The 22007-nt window shown below is 44.6% G+C and overlaps 1 protein-coding gene and 1 non-coding gene across 2 annotated transcripts; one reads left to right on the top strand and one right to left on the bottom strand.

Annotated features, from left to right (window-relative positions):
• Positions 1-2084: 2084 nt before the first annotated feature.
• LOC117097374 lies at positions 2085-21697 on the bottom strand. The gene is given in 7 exon segments (XM_033235243.1): positions 2085-2662; positions 4846-4999; positions 9971-10109; positions 14642-14807; positions 19177-19453; positions 19575-19804; positions 21644-21697. Coding segments are annotated over 7 exon segments (1125 nt in total). The 3' UTR covers positions 2085-2557.
• On the top strand, positions 18793-18896 carry LOC117098190. The gene has a single exon (XR_004443241.1). It is a non-coding gene; the product is annotated as a small nucleolar RNA U13 (small nucleolar RNA).
• Positions 21698-22007: the final 310 nt, after the last annotated feature.

Raw genomic sequence — 22007 nt, 5'->3', positions numbered from 1 at the left:
AGGGAGGAGCCCACAAAGGCAAAAGTGTTAGGGCCTGTGGAAGTCAAAATGTGGCCCTGGTAGCAGTGGTAGGATAGATTATAAAAAACATTTTAAGGTTGGCAGAGGTAGAGGACCCTACAGAAGGGTCTGAGAAGGAGGGCTCAGCAATGTCAGAGGAGAGGTAGGAGAGACTCATGCTGTGGAAGCCAAGGGCAGAAAGGCTTTGAGAAGGACTGTGTGTCAAATGCTGCCAAGGGGTTAGGTAGGAAGGTGACTGAAAGTACCCAGGGGATTTAGTGACAAGGACCATCTCTTGATGAGACACGTTTCAGTAGCAAGATTGGGAAGACAGACTGTAGTGCTGCAAGGGGTGGCAGGAAGGTAAGAAAATGAAGATGACGGATTTAGGCATTGCTCAGAAAGTTTGGCTCAGACAGAAAAAGTCTTCAAGTGGGGACACCAGCTAGTTTGTCTGGCATCCAAACATGTCTCTGCCTGGTTCCCGGATACATGCAAAATTGTTTAAAGTCATGATGCTAGGAGAGCTAGTGGCTCTTGCACCTTAGAGCTTCAGAGTGATAAATCCAGAGGAGGCAGTGTCTGCCCAGTAGTCCATAGGCCAGTAGTTGAGTGTGAGGACAAGAGCCCAGGCCTGAGATGTCCACCTGGGGCTTCTATCAGACCCCTCTGGCCCTTCCAACTCTAGTCCTAGATGTGTGACTCACAAAGAAAGCATTCAGTTGGCGTTTTTGTTTCGTTTGTTTCAATAGACCTCCTACAACTTTTGTCCCATTTTTAAAATTAAAATAGTTGGATAGACCATAATCATGGAACTTAGAAAATGCTTTGCAGTGGCTATCCCTGCTCCACTGTTGCTCCCAGGTGGTGTTGGCACAGTCCTGGGACCTACTGAGAGAGGCTATGGGAACATGTGGCTCCCTGGACCATCTCCCCAGCAGAGAGGTCCTTCAGCCCAATACAGTACTGGTCAATATGGAAACGATTCCCCAAGAATACCTGTGCATTTTTGCCCAGTGTGGCTTGCTGTCTTGGGGGGGGCCTCCATGGTCACATGATAGCTACTCAGAACATCTTCCAGTAGCAGTTGCACACCCACCAGTTCTCCATGAGCCACCTTGCGGTCACAGTCACTCAACCCACAGAGGCACAGCTAAAAAAACAAAAAAACCTTCCATTTGAAGACCATATATATATTTTACATATGGTTTTCAGGAAGAGAACTAGGAGTAACTGTATTTACAAGAACCCATTCTCTCAACTGCTAGAAAATTCATAAAAACGAGAGTAATATTTCTAACTTAAAGTTTTCTTTGAGCACATCAAACTTTTGGCTCTGTATGAAAATGCCAAGTTTCCAGCCCTTACAGCAGATCTGACATGGTGAATGTATAGTGTGATATCAATTTTTCCTTAAAAGTACAGATATAAACACACATATGCAGAGAGAAAATACCAGGGAAATAAAATGTGAACTGTAATTGTCTCTTAGTTGTGGGACGATGGTTGATTTTTATTTTACCATTTTATTTTATTTATTTTATTTTTTAAGAGAGTCTCACACTGTCACCAGGCTGGAGTGCAGTGGTACGATCTCAGCTCACTGCAACCTCCATCTCCTGGGTTCAAGTGATTCTCATGCTTCAGCCTCCTGAGTAGCTGGGACTATAGGTGTGTGCCATCACACCCAGATAATTTTTGTATTTTCAGTAGAGATGGGCTTTCACCTTGTTGCCCAGGCTGGTCTTGAACTCCTGAGCTCAAGTGATCTGCCCACCTTGGCCTCCCAAAGTGCTGGGATTACAGGTGTGAGCCACACCCAGCCATATGGTTAATTTTTTAAGACCATTTTTACTATTTTACTTAAAAAACCTGTTCTACTTATGGATAATTTTGAATATATAAAAATCAAACAGAAAAGTTCCTATCACACAGCCCCAAGAACCATCAACCCATGGCCAGTCCCACCCCATCCCACCCACTCCCCACCTCCATATTGTTTTGAAGTATATTTATGGTTAATTTTCATGTTGTTCTTAATACTTTTCTATGCTTTCTATTTTTTAAATAAAAACAATATTTACTTAATCAGGGGAAAACATTTAATAATGAAAAGAATCTAACAATTTAAAAGAAGTTAATAGCGGAAAGGAAAACAATGAAAAGAAATTCTCCCTATGAGTCCTGCTTTAAAAAGTTCCCTTCCCACCACTGTTTATGGACAGGTCAGGAGTCACACATCTCTGAACCACAGAGTTTCTCCAGGAGGCCCAGCCCATGACTGAAGATGACTGTCCATTCTCCCAGATCACTACTGTTACGAGAACTGCAGCTGAGTCTACAACCCAGGCCCATGCCAGTTGGGAGCATGCTTCCCTTCTATCATAAGAAAATGTGACTCACCTAGTGGCCCCAGGTTTACAGCTTCAAAATCAAACACCCCGCTTATCTCACACATTATTCATCATGGGTGAGAGTAGGAGGATCTGACCTGTGGACCCAATGGCAACCATCTTTGCAGTCTGCACTCAGTTCTCTCTGTAACAATGGAGAAGACCTATCCTACCTGCATATTATATTCTAGGGTATCTGGGCTGCTACTCATAACTGGGAATAGTCCTCCATCTTCCAGAAATGCTCTCCAAGGAAACAGTTCAAGTGCCTAAGAGAACAAAATAATAAACATGATAATGCTGTACTTTGTGTTCAAAATTAATAGATATCTGTATATGAATAGGATATCTGTGTCTGCACCCCAAAACAATTTTGGATGACTTATTTATTACATGGAAGTATTTCTTGAAACTTCCTAGTGATATAGGAGAGAGTAATAATCTATTTTTTATTTTTTTATTTTTTTATTTTTATTTTTTTATTTTTTTTGAGACGGAGTCTCGCTCTGTCGCCCAGGCTGGAGTGCAGTGGCCGGATCTCAGCTCACTGCAAGCTCCGCCTCCCGGGTTTACGCCATTCTCTCGCCTCAGCCTCCCGAGTAGCTGGGACTACAGGCGCCCGCCATCTCGCCCGGCTAATTTTTTGTATATTTTAGTAGAGACGGGGTTTCACCGTGTTAGCCAGAATGGTCTTGATCTTCTGACCTCGTGATCCACCTGTCTCGGCCTCCCAAAGTGCTGGGATTACAGGCTTGAGCCACCGCGCCCGGCCAATCTATTTTTTAAATAGTTTTCTCAGCAGATGGTGAAACACAGAAGAGTACTTAAGATTTCAGTGTAATTAATCAGCACCAGTGTTCAGAAGTTCCAGAGCAGTATAACACCAATGGTACGCATTTAAAATCAATAAAAATACATTTACTCAAATGCTCTCCATATCACGAACCTTAAAAAGTTGTCCTTCATCACTATTGTGCTCCAGTTCTAGGTAACAACTCAAGACCAGCGTCACAAATTATTACATGTGAGTCTCTGTCTCCTCCATATCACTAACCAATAGCTAAGGCATCCTCTGTCCCTTGTGATACCATGTGCAGCCCTGGAACCAGTGAGCCTGCCTATCTGACCCCATTCTACACTTCCAGACCTGGTTCTGGTTTTAGTCAAGTCCTGGAGTTGCAGTTGATTCTGACAGCAAGGAGCCAGGACTCCTGTATCCACCTAACCCCAGGCAACACCCAAAGGTAGCAAGAGTCACGGTCCAGCCCTGTCTTCTGGGTCTAAATGAGGGCCAAGGCTTGGGCTAAAAGTCACTGTCTTGCAGCCACTGTAGGTAGAAATGTTAGTGTCCCTTGGCTTAGCATTATAAGATCAGAATATTAAGTTGGAAATTTTGGAGTCGAAAGACCAGGGATTGTGAGGTAGTTTGAAAGAGATATCCACTAGTTCTTTGATACTCCTCCTGTAAAGAGGTGGAGCTTAATTCCGTACCATCCCCCCCACTTGAATGTGTGCTGGACTTAGTGACTCACTTCCAATGAAAAGAATATGACAGAAGTGATGAGAGTCACTTCTGAAATCTGGTAATAAAAACACTGTGACTTCCATCTTGGGTTCTCTCTTGGACTGTTTGTGCTGGGGGAAGCCATCTACTGTGTTGCAAGGAAGCTCGGTGGAGAAGCATATGTGAATAAGCCTGGAAGTGGATCTTCTGGTGCCCACCAGCAGCCATAGGAGTGGGCTTGGAGGCAGGTTGTCCTCCAGTCGAACCTTGAGATGATTACAGTCCTGGCCAACATCTTGACTCATGAGAGACCCTGAGCCAGAACTACCCACCTAAGCTGCTCCCAGATTCCTGATCCTCAGAAACTATGTGAGATAATGAATGTCTATTGCTTTAATCTGCCAAACTTTAGGGTAAATCATTATGCATCAATAAGTAATTAATACAGCTTGCAACCTGGTGCTGCCATGACTCTGGAATAGTCCGATCTCTGGCCTTCCTGAATCTTGAACTCTTTGGTTGTAGAAGGTGGGTAATATTGTTCCTGCCTAGGAGCAACAATAGTTGCCAGGATTACCTTCAACAACAGGTGCTATACCCAGGGCTATTGAAAACCCAGCTGCTGACTTCATTTATGCATTGCAATTGCTATCACGACTATTTATTACGTGGAGAAGATTAAGTGTTTGTTTTGCTATCAACTGTGAACAGACAAGCTGTTGCCCCGATCAGCCTGTTGAGTGTTTGGAGGTCAAGACCCTGACTGGGAATCACAGCTGGCCCTGGGGCCCAGACTGTTCCACTGTGCAAGTGAAGCAGAGCCAGTGAAGACAGAGGGCATTAAAGTCTTGAAAGTCCCTGCAGAATCTAAACCAAATGGAAACAAACAGACTAAATTCCCTACACACAGTACACCATTTACAGTATAAAAATACGTCGGAAACACACCTGGAGGCTCCGTGGATTCAGTGGCTGGGGCAGGCTGAGCTGCGAGGCAAAAATGCTCTTCCTGAGACAGTTGCTCAGTGCTGGTAGCCCATGGCACATGCCGTCTGTGACAGACTGGTAGGCAGGAATATTTCCAGCTGCCAAAAACGTTCTTCTACCAAAACATGGGGTCGGGGGGGCATTTCATTAAAAGCAGTTACTTACATTTCTAAAGTTCAAAACTTTCCTCAAAGTTACAGAAGCAAGAAAACATTTTGAGATATTAACAGGTTCCTTCTTCAGCCACATCAACCCCCGTGCCCATTACCCTTGACTTTCACAGTTCGTAGCCCTCATGGGGAGGGTTGGCATACTCTCGACTAGCACTGTCTAGCAGAACAGTCTGCAATGGTGGAAATGTCCTATATCTGCACTATCCAATAGAGTAGCCTCTGGCCATGTGTGGCGTTGTACACTTGAAATGTGACTACTGTGACTGAGGGAATGAATTTTTAATTTTCTTTTTCTTCTTTTTCTTTTTTTAAAGGCTAGTCAAGCGAAGCAGTGTGAGTGAAGAAAGAATAAAGCAATTTGTAACTGGTTGTGATCAATTAGTTGTAAAAACGACTGCACTCAGACCAGCCTGAATTTTTAATTTTCTTTCATTTAAATTAATAATAATTTTAATTAAATTAAATAGCCACATGTGGCTACTGAACTGAATAGTGCAGCTGTAGCTCTAGAAAAAAAGCTATCAATTGTTTATTGAATGAATTATTTTAAGACCAAAAGCTGAGACAACATTTCTTTATAAAAACTAAATTTAAAATTTTAAGCCTCCTGGGGGTTTGGAGGAGAAAAGTTCTTGTTTGGTTTTAAACAAAACTTGGCTTTGTATATCAAGAACCACAAACCCTGAAGACTGGAGCATGAAATTTATACCATAAGTCAGAGAGAAGGAAGTATGCATGATAAATTAGAATGATTTTTCTTGCCTAAAAGGAAATAAGAGTTAAACAAGGAAAGACTACTAGAGCTTAGTTCTAGTGGATGCCTAAGGAAAGATGCTGGATAAGTTGGAGGAGGGTATCCCAGAGCAGAAGGTCCCTTTTGCTTGGATTCTCTGTGAGGTGGCCTCCCAGGAAGACTAGCAGCCCCTCAAAGTGGGGAGAAAGACCCTCACACGTGGGTATCCGGAGAGATGCTGAACAGCAGGCTAAACAGAAGAGGCCTGGGGTGGGCCAGCTCACCCACAGCAGAGATAAAGGAAGTGGCTATGTCTTCCCAGCTGCCAGGAAGATTTGAAAGCACTGATAGAAACTTAGATCACCTCTGAGAGGATGGAAGAATGAGAAGAGTGTTGTGTGAGGCCTAAACTTAAAACCCAAAATTTGTGCTGCCTTGACTTCTGGCAAAATCGGGAGGCCTTAAATAGCTTAGCCACAAGGTCCCCCACTCCCCACTCTGTTCTCACAGATAAGGTCTCCAGGTTTAACGACCCTCCTTATCAAAGGAACCAGGTGCAATTCCTGCTTATCCCTGAGTAGCGGTTTCAGTTCCCTGCCAGACCACAGCATTATTCAAATCAATCACCCCTTCCTGTGTGAAGCACGGAACATCACTCCCTCCTGATATTACAAAACCTGCCTCCCACAGCCCTTGCTTATTCACTCTGTTCCCAAGTGGCCCTGTATGGGGGGACAGTGTCCTCTTCCTCTGGATTGTGTCTATGAGTAATGAATTATCACTCACCCCATCTGTCATTCACCCCATCTGTCCAGGGTCAGGTGTTTGGCCATCCCCATGACCCTAGGGCAGGACCCTTCCCTCTCCAGCAAGTGAAGAGGAGGTGATTAAAACAAAGGGGAAGAGGGAGAATCTTGAATTAACTGATTTTAAATCTCAAATGGATCACTTTTAAACTCCAAGTGTGACTCAGTAATGTGGCATTAGAAAGTTTAATCTTCTTGCCATCAGTAAAAGCTATTTTGAACCACAGGGAACTCGCAGGGCACATGCTAGAGTTTTCCTCCAGGTAAGAACATAATGAAACCTGCAAAGTGGCCCGGAGGAGGCCAGACAAAAGCTCTTTGCTTCTCAGATGCCAAAAATGAGGGCCGTGGCCTCGTTCAGCACTGCTCACGTGAGGGCCCAGGCTCCTATGTGTCTCCCAGGAATCCCCAGACAACCCAAAGCACAATTTATTTTTAAATTTTTATTTCTTTTTGTTTTTACAGACAGGATCCCTGTTGCCCAGGATGGAGTGCAGCAGTGCAACCATAGCTCACAACAGTCTCAAATTCCTGGGCTCAGGGGATCCTCCCACATAGGCCTCCCAAAGTGCTGGGATGAAAGGAGTGAGCCACCACACCCAGCTATCAAAGCACACTTAAATATCTGCATGTTTAGAGAGAGTTAAGTAGGTGATCATGAAAATAAAAATACATTCAAAAATGAACAGAAGGCCAGGTGCAGTGGCTCACACCTATACTCCCAGCACTCAGATCTCTTGAGGTCAGGAGTTCGAGACTAGCCTGGCCAACATGGTGAAACCCTGTCTCTATGAAAAATACAAAAATTAGCTGGGTGTGGTTGCACACATCTGTAATCCCAGCAACTCGGGAGGCTGAGGCATGAGAGTCACTTAAATCTGGGAGGCAGAGGTTGCAGTGAGCTGAGGTCATACCACTGCACTCCAGCCTGGGAGACAGAGTGAGACTCTGTCTCAAAAACAAAAATGAAGAGAAAACCAACAAACATTCAAGGAATGAGAGGCTGGAGTTGCTTTCTTTAGAAATTCCTTGATGTATCCCTAAAGCAGGCTTGCTGCAGGAAGGGCTGTATCATCAAGATATCTCTTCAGCTTTCTCCTTTTTACCCTAATCACCCTGAACATCAACAATACATTCAGACTAGCGGCACTTTTCATGTTATATATTTTATACTGTGCTATAGAGCACCTTTGAGGGACTTCTTTGCTTCCTTCCAAACCTGAAGTGCAAAGGAATTCTATTCTTTAAATCAGGGGGTGAAAAACTCAACTTTTTCGTAAAGGACCAGACAGTAAATGTTTTCATCTTTGCAGACCCCACGGACTCTGTGGCAACTGTTCAGCTCCATGGTTGTAGTGTGAAAGGGGTGGCAATCCCTAAGTGAATGGGCATGACTGTGTTCCAACAGTGTTTCATTTATGGACATGGAAATATGAACTCCATATCATATTCATGGGTCACAAAATACTATTCTTCTATACATTTTTTTTCCCAACCATTTAAAGATAGGAAGGCCATCCTTGGCCCGCAGGCCATACAAAAATCGGCAGAGACCTCCAGCAGTAGTTTGCCAACTCCTGACTTAAATAGATGAGATTGGATAGAACTGCTTTGTCGCCCAAACGTTTACCTTCAATGCACATGATTAATTCACCTGGCATTAAAGATAAGCTTAATCCTCGGGCATTTCTTGAATTGGCTAATCAATAACTCCTGCAAGTTGGTGGACATGTCCAGAGATGAATGCTGGGCCCTGGTCAGCATGATCCAACCCATCAGAGGACAGCTACCAATTTCCATCAACCCTTTGGCTACTGGAGGGGGGTTGAGAGGGGCAGAGTGAAATGTTTTGTGCCTAGAAGCACACACATAGCCACTACCCAAGATGATCTTGCCTTCTCTTTAGCATCCTCTTCTCTGTCCACGCTGCCACTTGGTCTCCATAACAGCTCTTGGGTTTTGGAGTCAAACACACCTAGGTTCTAAATCTGGTCTGCCACTTACTAGCTGTATAATTCCAAACATACACAACCTGAACAGCTCTGAAGAAAAAAGGCTGGAGAAATGTAACCAGTGGAGGACACAGTGGGGTGAACCATCTGGGTGATTCTCTCCAGAGGGTCGCAGAAAAATATATAAAACTAGAAATAGGACACAATGCCCTCCATTCCTGCAGATGGAGTGTGAGGACAAAGAAAGCCCTGGCAAAGCAATTCCAGGGGGTTTCCTGGAAGCAGAGTGGTTCCCCTGGGAGAGCAGTACCAAATGGAATCCTTCATAGCTGAAATTCAAGAAGGACTTCTGGGGGATATTTCTGTTTCTTCACCAGTATGTAAAATCCTTGCAAATTCTGACCTTGGGCTTTCAGAGCCCAGAGGACTAACAAATGGCCATCCTGACAATTGTCTGAGGCTTTACATCTTACCTGCTTGACTAAGCTACAGCTCAGGAAGCTATTTGTCAATATAAAGAAAATAAATTAGCCTGATTTTTGTCCTGCTGAATTTACATTCTAAATCCAAGAGTCCTCTGATGTCAGAGTAAAGAAGATTGACAGTAGAAAACGAACAAGACAGTTCAGTGCAGCCCCCACCTTTTCATTCTCCATGGATGCCTGCAAGTGCAGTGGAAAGCAACTGCAACCTACAGGTAAGAGCACAGCCCTCTGAGGCCCTCTCAGTGGCTAAATTGAGGAATTAATTACATGGGGAACTAACTAATTACATGGGGAACTAACCTAAAAAAATTAATTTTGACAATTAAAAAGTAAGCAGAGATCTTCAGGGCTAACCCTCTTTCCCTCTCATACAAAACTTATTCTGGAAACATTATGAATCTTAATCCAAGCTAATTTTCCCATCAGCATCATGATTAATTACCCAAATAAAACATTCCTTTTGCATGTGGAGCACTTAATACAATGGTACCTACAAGGCTAGATGTAGATTGATTTATTTATAAATTTAACGCTGGTAGCCAATTCTGTTAGCTTGAGAAGTTCAGTAAAAATTCTGTCTTTTTGAAAGGTAAACAAATGTTGAAAAAAAAAACCCTAGAAATAATCATCTTTAGAAGTATAAAAATGTTATTCCCAGCAGAACCCCCTGTACATTGAAAGCAGCAATCATTACATGAACTGTTCTGAAATTACATTTGCTAAAATCAAGAGTGTTATTAGCCAGCAAGAACATATTCTCACAGACAGCTTTTGTGACAGGTCATGTTTGGTAGCCATGGCGTTCTGGATCTGCTTGTGCCCATGACTATTTTAAGCTCATTATCTAACCTTGCCAAGAGTGGCCTCCCTAGATGGTCACTCAGCAAACACCTCCACAGCAGAATTTACTAGACAGGATTAGTGCTCCAGCCCTTACCGGATGAGATGCCTCACTGCAGAGTCAAACTGCAAGAATATAACCTCCCTCCGGAGGAGAAGTGCCTGGGCCACCTGGGTAGGGTCTTGGGGGCTCTGGAGGCTGTCAATCATGTTCTGCAGCTCTTGAAGCTCAGATCCTAGAAGATGGACAATATTTTAGTCTGACAATGTGAAATATAGGCTACTATAGCTAAACCAGTAAACCAACATTTTGTCCCATACTTATCACCTAATCAGACTTCCCGTGTTTTGTTTGTGGGTATACTAATTATATGTTTTGCAAGACCAGCAAAGTCTTATGCTCTAGAATCTAAGGTCTGATTTATGTCTCCTTTCTTCCTCAGGAAGATAAAAATTTGCTTTGCTTTTCAGTACAATAAGAACAGGCCAGGAAAGAAAGTTTTAAAATTTATAAAGCTATGGTCTTGAAATAGAACAAAAAGGAGAAATGACAAGGAATAGGAAAGTCTAGTTCTCAGTATATCTGTTAGGTACTTGAAGCGATCAGAGATTATGAATCAGCACTCATCTCTTATTGCCATGTTATATCCAAATCAGCCCTGCCTGTCACTGGCTCATGGATTAAAGAAGATTCAAGACCATCTAAAGCAAGTAAAAAGCACAAGTGCATATATGTATATATAAAGATATGCAACATATGTATACATACACATATGTGTATACATATGCATACATATCCTTCTAGGAGATTCTAGTCATTTTAGGAGTAAATGTGGAGGATCCATATTTGCTTTATTTCTTAGACCCTTACTGTAAGAGTAGGCTACGTATACACAGGTTCATATTCATTTTGGGTGAAAATTCAACTTGGGGCCCTGTGGGGCACTCAGTGCCAGGATGTGGAACCCAGCCTGAGTCTGGATGACCATCCTAGCATCTAGGTATATATATCCTAGTTATTGGCATAGAGAAGGAGCTAGTCAGAACAGGATAGCACAGTGGAAAGTGATGAGCCTTTGGGGAACATGCTTGGGCTCACACTTTCGGGGCTACCAGAATGTCAGCTGGTCTGAAATATCCCTGTGAACATAGTGATGGTTTTCTATCCTGAGAGGACATCTCTATTATTAGAAGAAGGATTGTGAAAACTGATACAGTCCAAGGCAGGAGTGAGACAGGAAGCCCACAGGGCATTTCTGGAGATGCTGTATCTTGACAGCTGGTCCACATGCAAGCAGCCTTCTTTCCTCCCTAGCCCAGTACTGGGCTCCAGCATCTACTGACTGAGAAAGCAGAGAGTTGTGGGAGGGGGAAGCTGTCCATGAGAGCTTGATCAGGCAGATCCAGGGCTGAGAATAGTTGCTAACATGTGTAATATGTGCTCTTGGCTTTAAGAACAGATGAGCAGTCCAGATTTCATATCCATTTGCTGTTTTATACAATACAAAATTTGTTTTATTTTTGTTTCCAGCCCCAAATAATTGAGTCCAATCAGCAAACTTTTTATGACTCCTCTAAATGTGATAGTCCTACTGGGCTGAAGAGTTCACCAGAAGATGAGTCATATTAGAGCGAATTGTACAAGAACCTTTGTGGTGATTGGAGGGAGGAGAGGTGGTCAGGGAGCCTCATTTGTTCAAGGCCTAGTGTGTTCGGTCTACAAGCAATATACTCTATCAGGCTATGCTGTAACCAGAGGAAAATTTTCTAATCCTCTGCAATGACAATGAAAAAAGGAGAATATAAAATTACACATACCCTATGGTTAAAGCTCTGTAAAATATAAATATGGAATATATTTGGGCAGGGGCTAGAAGGGAGTAAAGATAAATAAAATTATTTCACTTGTTAGAGTGGCTGGCTTACAGAGGATTTTTTTTCTGTCATTTCCATCGTTTATATACTACTGGTTGTACACTTGGCATGTGATCACTTCCCAGCAAAATTGTTGTATGTTGATATGTAGTATTATCATTAAAATACAGATGTGGAGGCAAGACTGCCTTTCCTTTGTTATTTTACTGATCTTTAAATCCTCGTTCTGACTTTCCTTCCTTTATAGAGTCAAGAGGCTTGGTGGGAGGGGAGGTGGCAGGACAGGTGGCCTGGCGGTGGGGAAAGGGCAGAGGGTTGTGCAGGCAGCGATGGTGGTGAGGCTGGGGTGAACCCTGTGCCAGGAAACATCAGGAAAGGAGCCTTTGCTTATGCCTTTCCCAGGAGGGTCCCGTTGGGAAATCAGAGAAGACAGACAGACAGACAGCCAGAGAGAGAGGGAGAGAGAGAGGAGTCACAGTGGCCCCGTCTCTGCATGAAGACTCAGAGCTCATACACTTCATTCCTGGTTTCCCTGAGTTCAGTGTGAAGTATTTGGGCTTTAATTGGCCTACTTATCCTTTACAAAGGCAGTCACAATGTAAACGTTCACATTCTGATTACATCCTCTGCTTCACGGGGACTTCAAAGGGAGTTACTGGCTTTTGGGGAAGAAGAGAATTTGGCTGCATCCACAGAGCTGGTCCACAGTATCTAAGAGCTGTTTTCTTCAGTCAAGGGGAGGACCAAAAGCTGAAATCTTGAATTTCCCTCAAGATTTGTTTTAAAAATACTTTAAAGCATATAAGTCCACAAAAGTAATTTGAACTAACAATTAGAACTAACAATTTAGAACTAACTCTAAATTGTTCTGAGATGGCTTAAAGGAACAGACTCTCATTTCATCTTTCCCCTTAGTTCTTCTTGCCTCCTCTGGGAAACAGGCCAGGAACTAAACGGCCTAGTCTTTTTAAAAAGATGATTATCTTGGAGGGGATCTTTTTTTTTTTTTTTTAAGTTTGTTCTTTATTTTGAGCAAAGCAGGGCATGCAAAACTGTACATTCTCCCTGGAGCACAAATGTGCAACATGACAATGCGTGCCTCTCTGCATGCTTCAGAAAGCCTGGGCCCCACATATCTCAATGGTTTCTGGGTTCACAGTGCAGAAATGGCAAGAAAACAATTTCCTTCTTCCTGAATTCTAGGTCCTCAACTTGGGCCTCGTTTCCCATTATTCCTCAGAGCCATACTCATGGGTTCGTTCATGGGCAGGTTCACTTCTCTGGACTGGCCACGTGCAGTTCTGCCTGCTGCTTTTGCCAGTGTCCTTTTCTTATGTTGCTAGGACTGTCCCTCCTATTTTCTACACTGATCCAAGTCCGCTCCTCTCCAGTCTGGGAAGCACCCTAGATCACTTCCCTGATCTGGGGAGGTTTTGCCCGGGGGCACCCTTTACTCCCAGCTGCTATAGGACTGCCTGTGTAGTGACTTCACCAGGAAATATGGCTCTGGCTCTCTCGGTTTCTATCTCATCTCCATGTAACAACTGCCTCCCCATCTCAAGGGCAGGCAGAACATTTCTCTTGGCCACACTCCTTCTTCCTGTGCCTTAGCTAAAGCTCAGCCCCCACACCCTCCCGACATCCAACAGCTCTGCTAAGAGTGTGTTAGCTTATTTTCTGAGTAAGCCCCACTTACAACAGTCCCCAAACTAGTAACAGGAAAGGACCTAAGAGTGCTTGGAGCTTCTCTAATCGGATGCTTATGTTGAAGACTTGTGAGTCACCCTGAGAGCTCATTACTCTGCAACAATTCTGTGCCTTCTGCTGAGGTGGCACCACTACCACTCTGTCTTTATCCTGCTGCTCCTAGACACAAGTATTATCCTCCTCCCAGATCAGCATGCATGCCCTTCCCTATGTCCACATCTAAATGTTTACAGAGCCCTTCAGTGTTCCTTAGCACAATGCAAGTATACCTGCCACCAGCTCCAAGGTCTCCTACAAATGTGTTTCCTTTATGCACCAACCAGCCACAGGGGAATATCCTCAGATTCTCTGACATTTGTTTTAAGAGCATTAGGTTTAAACAGGCACGTTGCCTCATTTCGTAGGCTCTTCTTGTTCTTTTAAATCCCTGGCTACTATAGTATTTTGCTATTAATTGATATTTACATGACCAGTGACATTATTTGGATGGTAGTCATGTTATTAAGGCAAGATTACTTTCCCTGATTCTGATAAACATAGCTTAGTAAACATTTCATTTCTGTGTTTTTAATTCACCTCATGTGTTTATCTTATAATATAACCCGTGCTGATGAGCACTGGGCGTATAAATCTAAAGCCTCAATCATTCTTACCACAAAGACTTTTAGGTCATTGATAGCTAACCAAGGACTGTTTACAAGATTCTTAATAGGGAGTGATTGGCTCTGACCTTGCCATGTGAGTTTATGAAGGCCAGGAAGGAAATGGGAACAAAAGAAAACTAATATTTAATGGGGGCTTGTATATCCTAGAATTTTGACATAAATTTCAATCCACAGAACATCTATATGAGACAGATACTATCACCCCATTTTATAGATAGACAAGCAGAGACCCAGAGAGTAAAGTACCCAGCTTTCAGTAACCAAGTGGCAGAGGCAGAGTAAGACCCAGGCCTCCCGACTCCTGACTTGGTGCACTTTGTGGTATAGCCCGTGAATGTGGAATCAAGCAGATAGCTGTGCAGTGTGGAGACAGTCTATAAGACAGTCCGGACTTTTCCTTCGCCCTTCTGATTGCTCTCATTTGTGAGAGTATATTGTAGTTCTGTCTTTCCGACTATTAAGAGCTTCATAGAACTTCCAGTGAATACTGAAGGTGATTTGAATCACCTTTAATCACTCACCAATGCCCTTAGTTCCTCCCCAGTCTCCTCTCAAAGGGTTGGGACTTAGAGGAAATTCAAAACATGCTGCACAATTGCCAAGCTTAGCAAAACTGACAGTGTAGGCCACGATATCATGCAGAGGAGCTATCAGCTGTAGAGTTCACTTTAAGGCTTTAAAAGCTGCCTGTGGATAAAATCAATACAAGGAAATACATTTTAGGACATTTCTAAGAGGCATATAAAAACATATGAACACTGAATGGGGATGATATCTTTAAACAAGAATATTTCAATAAACATTGGCACAGTATATACCGGATAATATCAGAAAAGGAACAATAAATCTATTCATGAACCAGGGTTACATGCCCTTGGACAACGGAGCGCCTGTGAGGGGTTAAAGCAAAGTGTTTCTTTGTTTAAAGTCACTGAAGGCCATGAACACATCAAAATGTTTGTATGGCCACCAATGAATTACAAGGGTCACAAATCAATTCATAGAAGAGACTCATATTCAGACAACATTATCTTGAGGGAATACCTGTAAGCAAGGTATAGATATTTATCAACATTGTTTAAACCAACACATGACCGAAAATTAAACCATGGATCTTATATATCAATGTCCAAGTGGAGGAAAAGTGAAAAATTATGATCTAACTGCAGAAGGTAGTATTTCCATATTTTTAAAAATAAAAATCTGAAACTTCTTCAGTGAAAGTAGGGGTAAGAAACCAAGGTTGCTAAACAGGATTTCACTTACAAAGAAAAATCAGAATATTCCCCAAATGCCATTTTCAACATTGCAATTTATTTCTTTAGCAAATACTTATGTTTTATGTGTTTCTATGTTTTCTTTTTTAAAAAATTGTTACCAACATTGCCCTTGATCAGTAAGTGAGGTACACAGAGCACCCCTCAGAAAACAGTAACCCTGAGTTACAAGTGGGATCTCAACCTCTCATTAGCTTCAGAGCATCAGTGGGGTTTTTTGGAAGGGTTGGAAGGATATTGAAGATTAATAAGAAATGTCAGAGGCTTGAATTAGGGTTTATTAGTGACCAGCGAGAGAGAGAAATCATAGCATAGTGAGGCCCAAGACAAATTATAATAAAGCAGAAAAGGCTGCTGTGAAAAAGATTTCTGTAGTTAGATGTCTGAATAAAACAAGGGATGTTCTCTGGAATTGATACGTTTAACTGTGAGACAAAACCCAGCCAGTTTCCATTCTGGCACACATACAAAAAAATACAAACCTTTTTTGGCAGAGTTTTGAACATAATCAGCACTTCAGAAGAATGGGGTATGAACCATAAATTGAGGAAGACTTTTCTATCCGCTGACAGCAAACATCGTGGCCGGGGCTGAAATCTTCTGCAAGTGTTAGAAAAAAGGACCCATAGCACGCATTTCCCTCTAAACAAGAGGCGTCATGAATGACCCTGTTGAATCACTGCCCTCTGTCACACAGGCCTGTCACCACAGGCCCAGCATCCACGCCCCAGGGCAGCAGCCCTTTTCATGTCGCTCCCAGGTGGCCAGTTCATAAATAACTCAACAGGAAGAAGAGCAGTTAGTCTGATTTTAGCCAGAGCTGTGTGGGGGAAGGAGTGGGGGTGGAGGGAGGGAAAGGCGTGGTGAGAAAAGACAGGAAGGCCATGAATTAGATGGCCAGCACCACACTAGGTGGTACATATTTTATGTCACTTAATTCATCTGGCAACCTCAGGATGGATCTATTTTTGTTCCTCTTTCACAGCTGAGGAAATTGATGCCCTGAGAGGTTATGGAGATCTACCCAGCTCCTAAAAGATGAAGTTAGAATTCAAATGCACATCTCTTTGGGAGGCCGAGGAGGTGGATCATGAGGGTCAGGAGATCAAGACCATCCTGACTAACATGGTGAAACCCCATCTCTACTAAAAATACAAAAAATTAGCCAGGCGCAGTGACGGGCACCTGTAGTCCCAGCTACTTGGGAGGCTGAGGCAGGAGAACAGCATGAACCTGAACCTGGGAGGCGGAGCTTGCAGTGAGCAGAGATCGCACCACTGCACTCCAGTCTGGGCGACAGAGTGAGACTCCGTCTCAGAAAAAGAGAGAATTCAAATGCACATCTATCTGTCCAGCTGTAGAATCTGGGCTCCAGAACCAGGCTCTGTTTCTCTTGCCTTGCCACCACATTTCTTGCCAGGTTCTCCAGCTTCTGGTCTTCTTTTCCTCCTTTCTCCTCCTCCTCCAAATACCTTATTATTTCTTAATAAGGTTAGTCATCTCTTCGTTTAGTCGGCTCTTTGTTGCAGGTTTATATACAAACGTATTGTCCATATATGTCTGGTTTAAGGATTCACACAAGCCCAGGTACCCACCACCTGGCCTGTGAAAAGGAATGTTGAAGCCTGATGTGCACTTCCCTGGTGGCCCCTAGATGAACCTCCATCCTGAATTTTACATCAATCAATGCCTTGTTTTTTCTGATGGAAAATCCTTGGTGCATCTGTGCTGCTGCAAGTGACTGATTTGTGGGTTATTAGGTTGATTCCATATCTTGGTTGTTGTGAATAGTGCTACAATAAACATAAGTCTCAGGATTTTAATCAGTTAATTCTCAGCTCAGGAATAAAGTATGGTCTTAGTTTGGAGAATTGCCTGTCTTTTAGCAACCACAAAGTCAAACAATTCCTGTCCTGAAACAGACCAAAACCAGCGTAATCCAGTCTCATCTCTATTATTCAGTTCACCGTGCTCATTCCTGCCTAGAGGTAACAATGAATATCAAAACTAAAAAGTTGCAGGGTCTGCATCTCCTTCCTTGGCCTCTGAGAAGCACATGTGTCCCTGGAGCCACTGGGCCCTCTACCAAGTGCTATCCTTTACTTCTTACCTGTTATTTCCTGCCATTTCCAGTCCTGCCTGCAGTGAGCAGCCATTGGCTGAGAAGAGCAGAGATGACTGCAGAAAGCTTTAGGTACTCAGTACATGAAGCATAGCCTGGTTCTCAGACCCACAAGGAGACTTGCCCCTGCCCCTTGTGGATGGCCTGCCAATTATCTGGCCTGGCAGTTCCCCAACCTGTTCAACATTGTCCCCTTTAATTCCCCTTCAGCTGACCACTTCTGGGCCACACCCAAGACTTTATTATCTTCTGAAACCATATCACCTCCAAAGTCTTAACTTTCCCAGTCCCATATTTTATTCCTACAGTTTTCTGAGTCATCCACTCTCACTAAACTTTCCTTCCTTTATTCCAAAATAGGTTCCTTGACATCATCCAGTCCTCTGGTCTCCCCTTCCATCTGTCAGCTCCTTTCTGACCTCACTCCCTTCCCTACCCAGACTGGATCTCACAGTCAAGCACACGAAGCACTCTCTCCCCCGCACCTTCAATTCTCTGCTGCTTTGTACTCACAACCCATCTACCTATCAAAGCCCCAGTTCTGGGTCCCTCCAACTACTCAGCTTGCTGTTTCTGATGGCATACCGCTGAGCACAGCTGGAGGAAATCACACTGCTAATTATACTGATGGAAATGGTTTCCAGCCTGAGCTATGTCACCCTGGAACAATCCTTTTCCTTTCCTTTGATCAGCTCTAGTGCCCATTTTCTTGTTTCATATTTCCAAGCCTTCTTTAAGGCCCCCATACCAAATTCCTGCCAGCAGATGATGACACGGTCTGCTATTTCATGATCAAATTAAAGGCCACTGCTGGAACTCCCTCCCCTTCCTGATGGCCTATTTCCCCAACCCTCACCCCTAATACACATACACCCTCCCTTTCAACCAGTGTCAAAGTCAGAGGTGCACACCTGGGATACAAAATGAAGACATCCTCTGCCCTCCATGCTCTTACCTTCCAGAGGCAGCTGGGAACCATGACACTGTGGTAGCAGCACGGCTAATGGAAGTGTACCATAGTGCAGAGGATGTCCAACAAGAAGCACCTGAGCCTTGTTGAGAGGCTGGTGGAAGAAATTCACAGCTGAGGCTTCTGAGCTATGACTTCTTATCTCCCTCCACATCTCTTTGTCCCAATGACATCGCCATCTTTTCCCCTCCATTAAAAAAATTGTGGTAAAATATACATCACACAAAATTTACCATTTTAGCCTTTTTTTGTTTTTGTTTTTTTTTCAGAACAGGAGTGGAAGTTTATTTAAAAGATTTTAGGATTCTTTTGTAGTTCATGAGCCTGACAATTGGGTGTTCACACATGTGTGTGAGATGTGCTACTCTCGAACCTTGGTACAACGTCATCACACAACCTGTCTGACCTCAAACTGCTACTGGGTGAACTCCAAGAAAGGTAAAATCTGTAACTCAGGACACGTGGAATTTCTGTGCTGTTTATGTGTTGGGGGGAGAAACATTCAAATTCTCTCAATACATTGCAAGTCCCGTAGGACAGGCACGCATTTGATGGCCTTGAGGAAGTGTTCGTTGTATTTGCTGAACCTCCTGAGAGGCCAGGCACGCCACCAATACATTTCAGATTAGTTGGGCGACAGGGCCAACCATGTGCTCCCCACGCCGCCTGCGCTCCAGGGGCACTCACACAGGCTCCCCTAGAATTTCTCCAGGAAGCCGTTGGGTAGGCCAGAGGTGGCAGCTCCGCCGACGGCTGCTTCTTCACCCGCTGTGCCGAGTGAGAGCGCCGCCTGTGCTTCCCGGAAATAGGCTTGAGCTCCTCTAAGGTCGTGGCGCAGCTGGACCCCGAGACTGAGTCGGCCGCCCAGGAAGCGGGACTGGGCAACAAGGCTGGGGTCTGGCCGGGGTCAGAGCCGAAACCGGGGTCCGAGTCAGAGGGGAAGCCGGGGCCAGGCTCCAAGGGGCTGCAGGGGTCCCAGACAGAGCTCGACGCCACAAGGTTCCGGGCCAGGGAGGTCCCGGAGTCGGATCAGGAACCGGAATCGCTGCTGGGCGGGGCTTCAGGGCAGCCCTCAGAGCGGTGACCGTCGCTGGTGCAGGGGCAGGGGCCGTAGCCATCCCGGGCGTTGGAGGGGGACGACGCTCCCCTGCCAGAGGTGGAAACCCCGGGGATCCGGTCTGCTGGCGACCACACTGACTGCCCGGAGGCGCCGCTCTTCTTCCAGTGGCCGGGGTGGCAGGTGGACGCGCACCACTGGATCGTCCTGCTGGCGCCCATGATGCTGATGGCCGCGCTGGGCACCGGCTTCCTTCACCTGCCCAAGGACGAAGAGGAAGATCTGGAGGAGCAATGCACCGGTGCGGAGCCGGGCCAAGGCGGAGAGACGCTTTGTGCAGGGGCTATTTCACCACCAACGATTCCTACCGCCTCTCCGCCTCCAGGAGGTGCACCCAGGCCAGTTTCACCTGGATTCTGGTGGGCTCCCACAGCAACCCACTGCCGGAACCGGACATCTTTGCGAAGTCAGTAAATTGGACAGCACGATGCAGGATCTACGTGTGGCACAGGGAAATGGAAGCCAGATCCAGTTCGAGTAGGTGTGCGTGAGGTACAAGAGGCTCTGTGTGCCCCCCAACCCGTTCCCGGATGCCTGGCAAGTGGACAAAACATTCGACCTGAGTTACAACCACAGTGAGCATCCCTCTGTCTGATCGGCTTCTTTGGAGGACACATTTTGAAATGTAACTGGCCTAGGTAATGGGCCAGTTACTCCTGCAGGCCAAAGCCAAGTGGCTGCTGAACTGCCTGAAGAGCACCCTAAGGACAACATGCAGAGCAAGAGTGGCTCAACCCATTTCCTCAACCAATTTAGCAACATTAAGAACACTCTGGCCTTGAAGCAAATTGAGGTACCTGGTAGTTCAGGTTTACAGGGAGGTCAGGAGAAGGTGGGAGGGATGAGGAAGACTTGCTCCGAGAACCCAAACAAAAGCACTGCATGACTACTTGACGGGGTCCTTGCCTCACAGCTGGGTTTGCTCTACTTAATCCGACTCTCTCTTTTTTTTTCTTTCTTTTCTTTTTTTTTTTTTTTTTTTTTTTTTTAAGGCGAGTTTTGCTCTGTCACCCAGGCTGCAGTGTAGTGGCATGATCTCGGCTCACTGCAACCTCCGCCTCCCAGGTTCAAGCTGTTCTCCTGCCTCAGCCTCCCAAGCAGCTGGGATTACAGGTGCCCACAACCATGCCCAGCTAATTTTTGCATTTTTAGTAGAGACAGAGTTTCACCATGTTGACCAGGCTGGTCTCGAACTCCTGACCTCAGGTGATCCACCTGCCATGGCCTCCCAACGTGCTGAGATTACAGACATGAGTCACCACACCTGGCCAATCGAACTTCCTTAAATTAACACTATTGGGGCCGGGCATGGTACCTCACACAGTAGTCCCAGCACTTTGGGAGGCCAAGGCAGGTGGATTATCTGAGGTCAGGAGTTCGAGACCAGCCTGGCTAACATGGTGAAACCCTGTTTCTACTAAAAATTAAAAAAAAAATTAGCCAGGCATGGTGTCGCATGCCTGTAATCTCAGCTATTCTGGAGGCTGAGGCAGAAGAATTGCTTGAACCCAGGAGGTATATGTTGCAGCGAGCCGAGATCGTACCATTGCACTCCAGCTTGGGAACAAGAGCGAAACTCCATCTCAAAATAAATAAATAAATAAGTAAATAAATAAATAACACCAACGGATGCCAGAAATCGTGAACCCTTGGTGACATTCAAGTCGATAACATACATCTTGTGTCTACTACATGAGGCTGTTCAGTATAAACATTGATGTTCATGTTTGATTTGGAGGGTTGGTTTCCAACCAAATTACAGTACTTTGAAATTCTACTTTTAGTTGAAGTTTTCACTGGTTTTGGGAAGTCCCCAAAACTTGCTTGTAGCTCACTGAGTATATTTTTGTGGCAGGTGGCCCACTTTACATTGCTTTCCAGACAACTGGAATTTGAGGCAACTTCTATGACAATGATCCCTTTGTTTCACCTGGCATACGTTCTAATTATACTGTTGGCTAATCATATTATTGTTGCTGCAAGTTCTGGATCAAAAGTATCATCTGTGAGCCTCAAGTGGAGGCTGAACTGGCCCACCCCACTCTCGCCGATGATGAGGATCTTCAGGGTGGTCAGCACGTCCTCGTCCATCCTGACCCTCCTTGGCTCCGAGCCCAACTGGCCACCCCAGGGCCCACCTCTCAGTCATTTTAGCCATTTTTAAGTGTATAGTTCCGTGGAACTGAGTGCATTCACAGTGTTGTGCAACTGTCACTACCATCCATCTCCAGAGCTTTTTTCGTCTTCGAAAACTGAAAGTCTGTGTCCATTAGCAATAAGGGCACTGCTGTCTTCTCATTCACCCAAGCCACAGATTCTGAGTGACATCTTAGATTCCTCCGTCTCACTCAGCTTCATATTATATCCACCATCTGGCCTAGCTGATTTCACCTTCTAAACA

The sequence above is a fragment of the Trachypithecus francoisi genome, unplaced genomic scaffold (assembly GCF_009764315.1).
Source record: "Trachypithecus francoisi isolate TF-2019V2 unplaced genomic scaffold, Tfra_2.0 Lachesis_group15, whole genome shotgun sequence".
NCBI lineage: Eukaryota > Metazoa > Chordata > Mammalia > Primates > Cercopithecidae > Trachypithecus > Trachypithecus francoisi.
The sequence above is the reverse complement of the archived record's forward strand: the minus strand, read 5'-3'. Positions and strand labels throughout refer to the sequence as shown.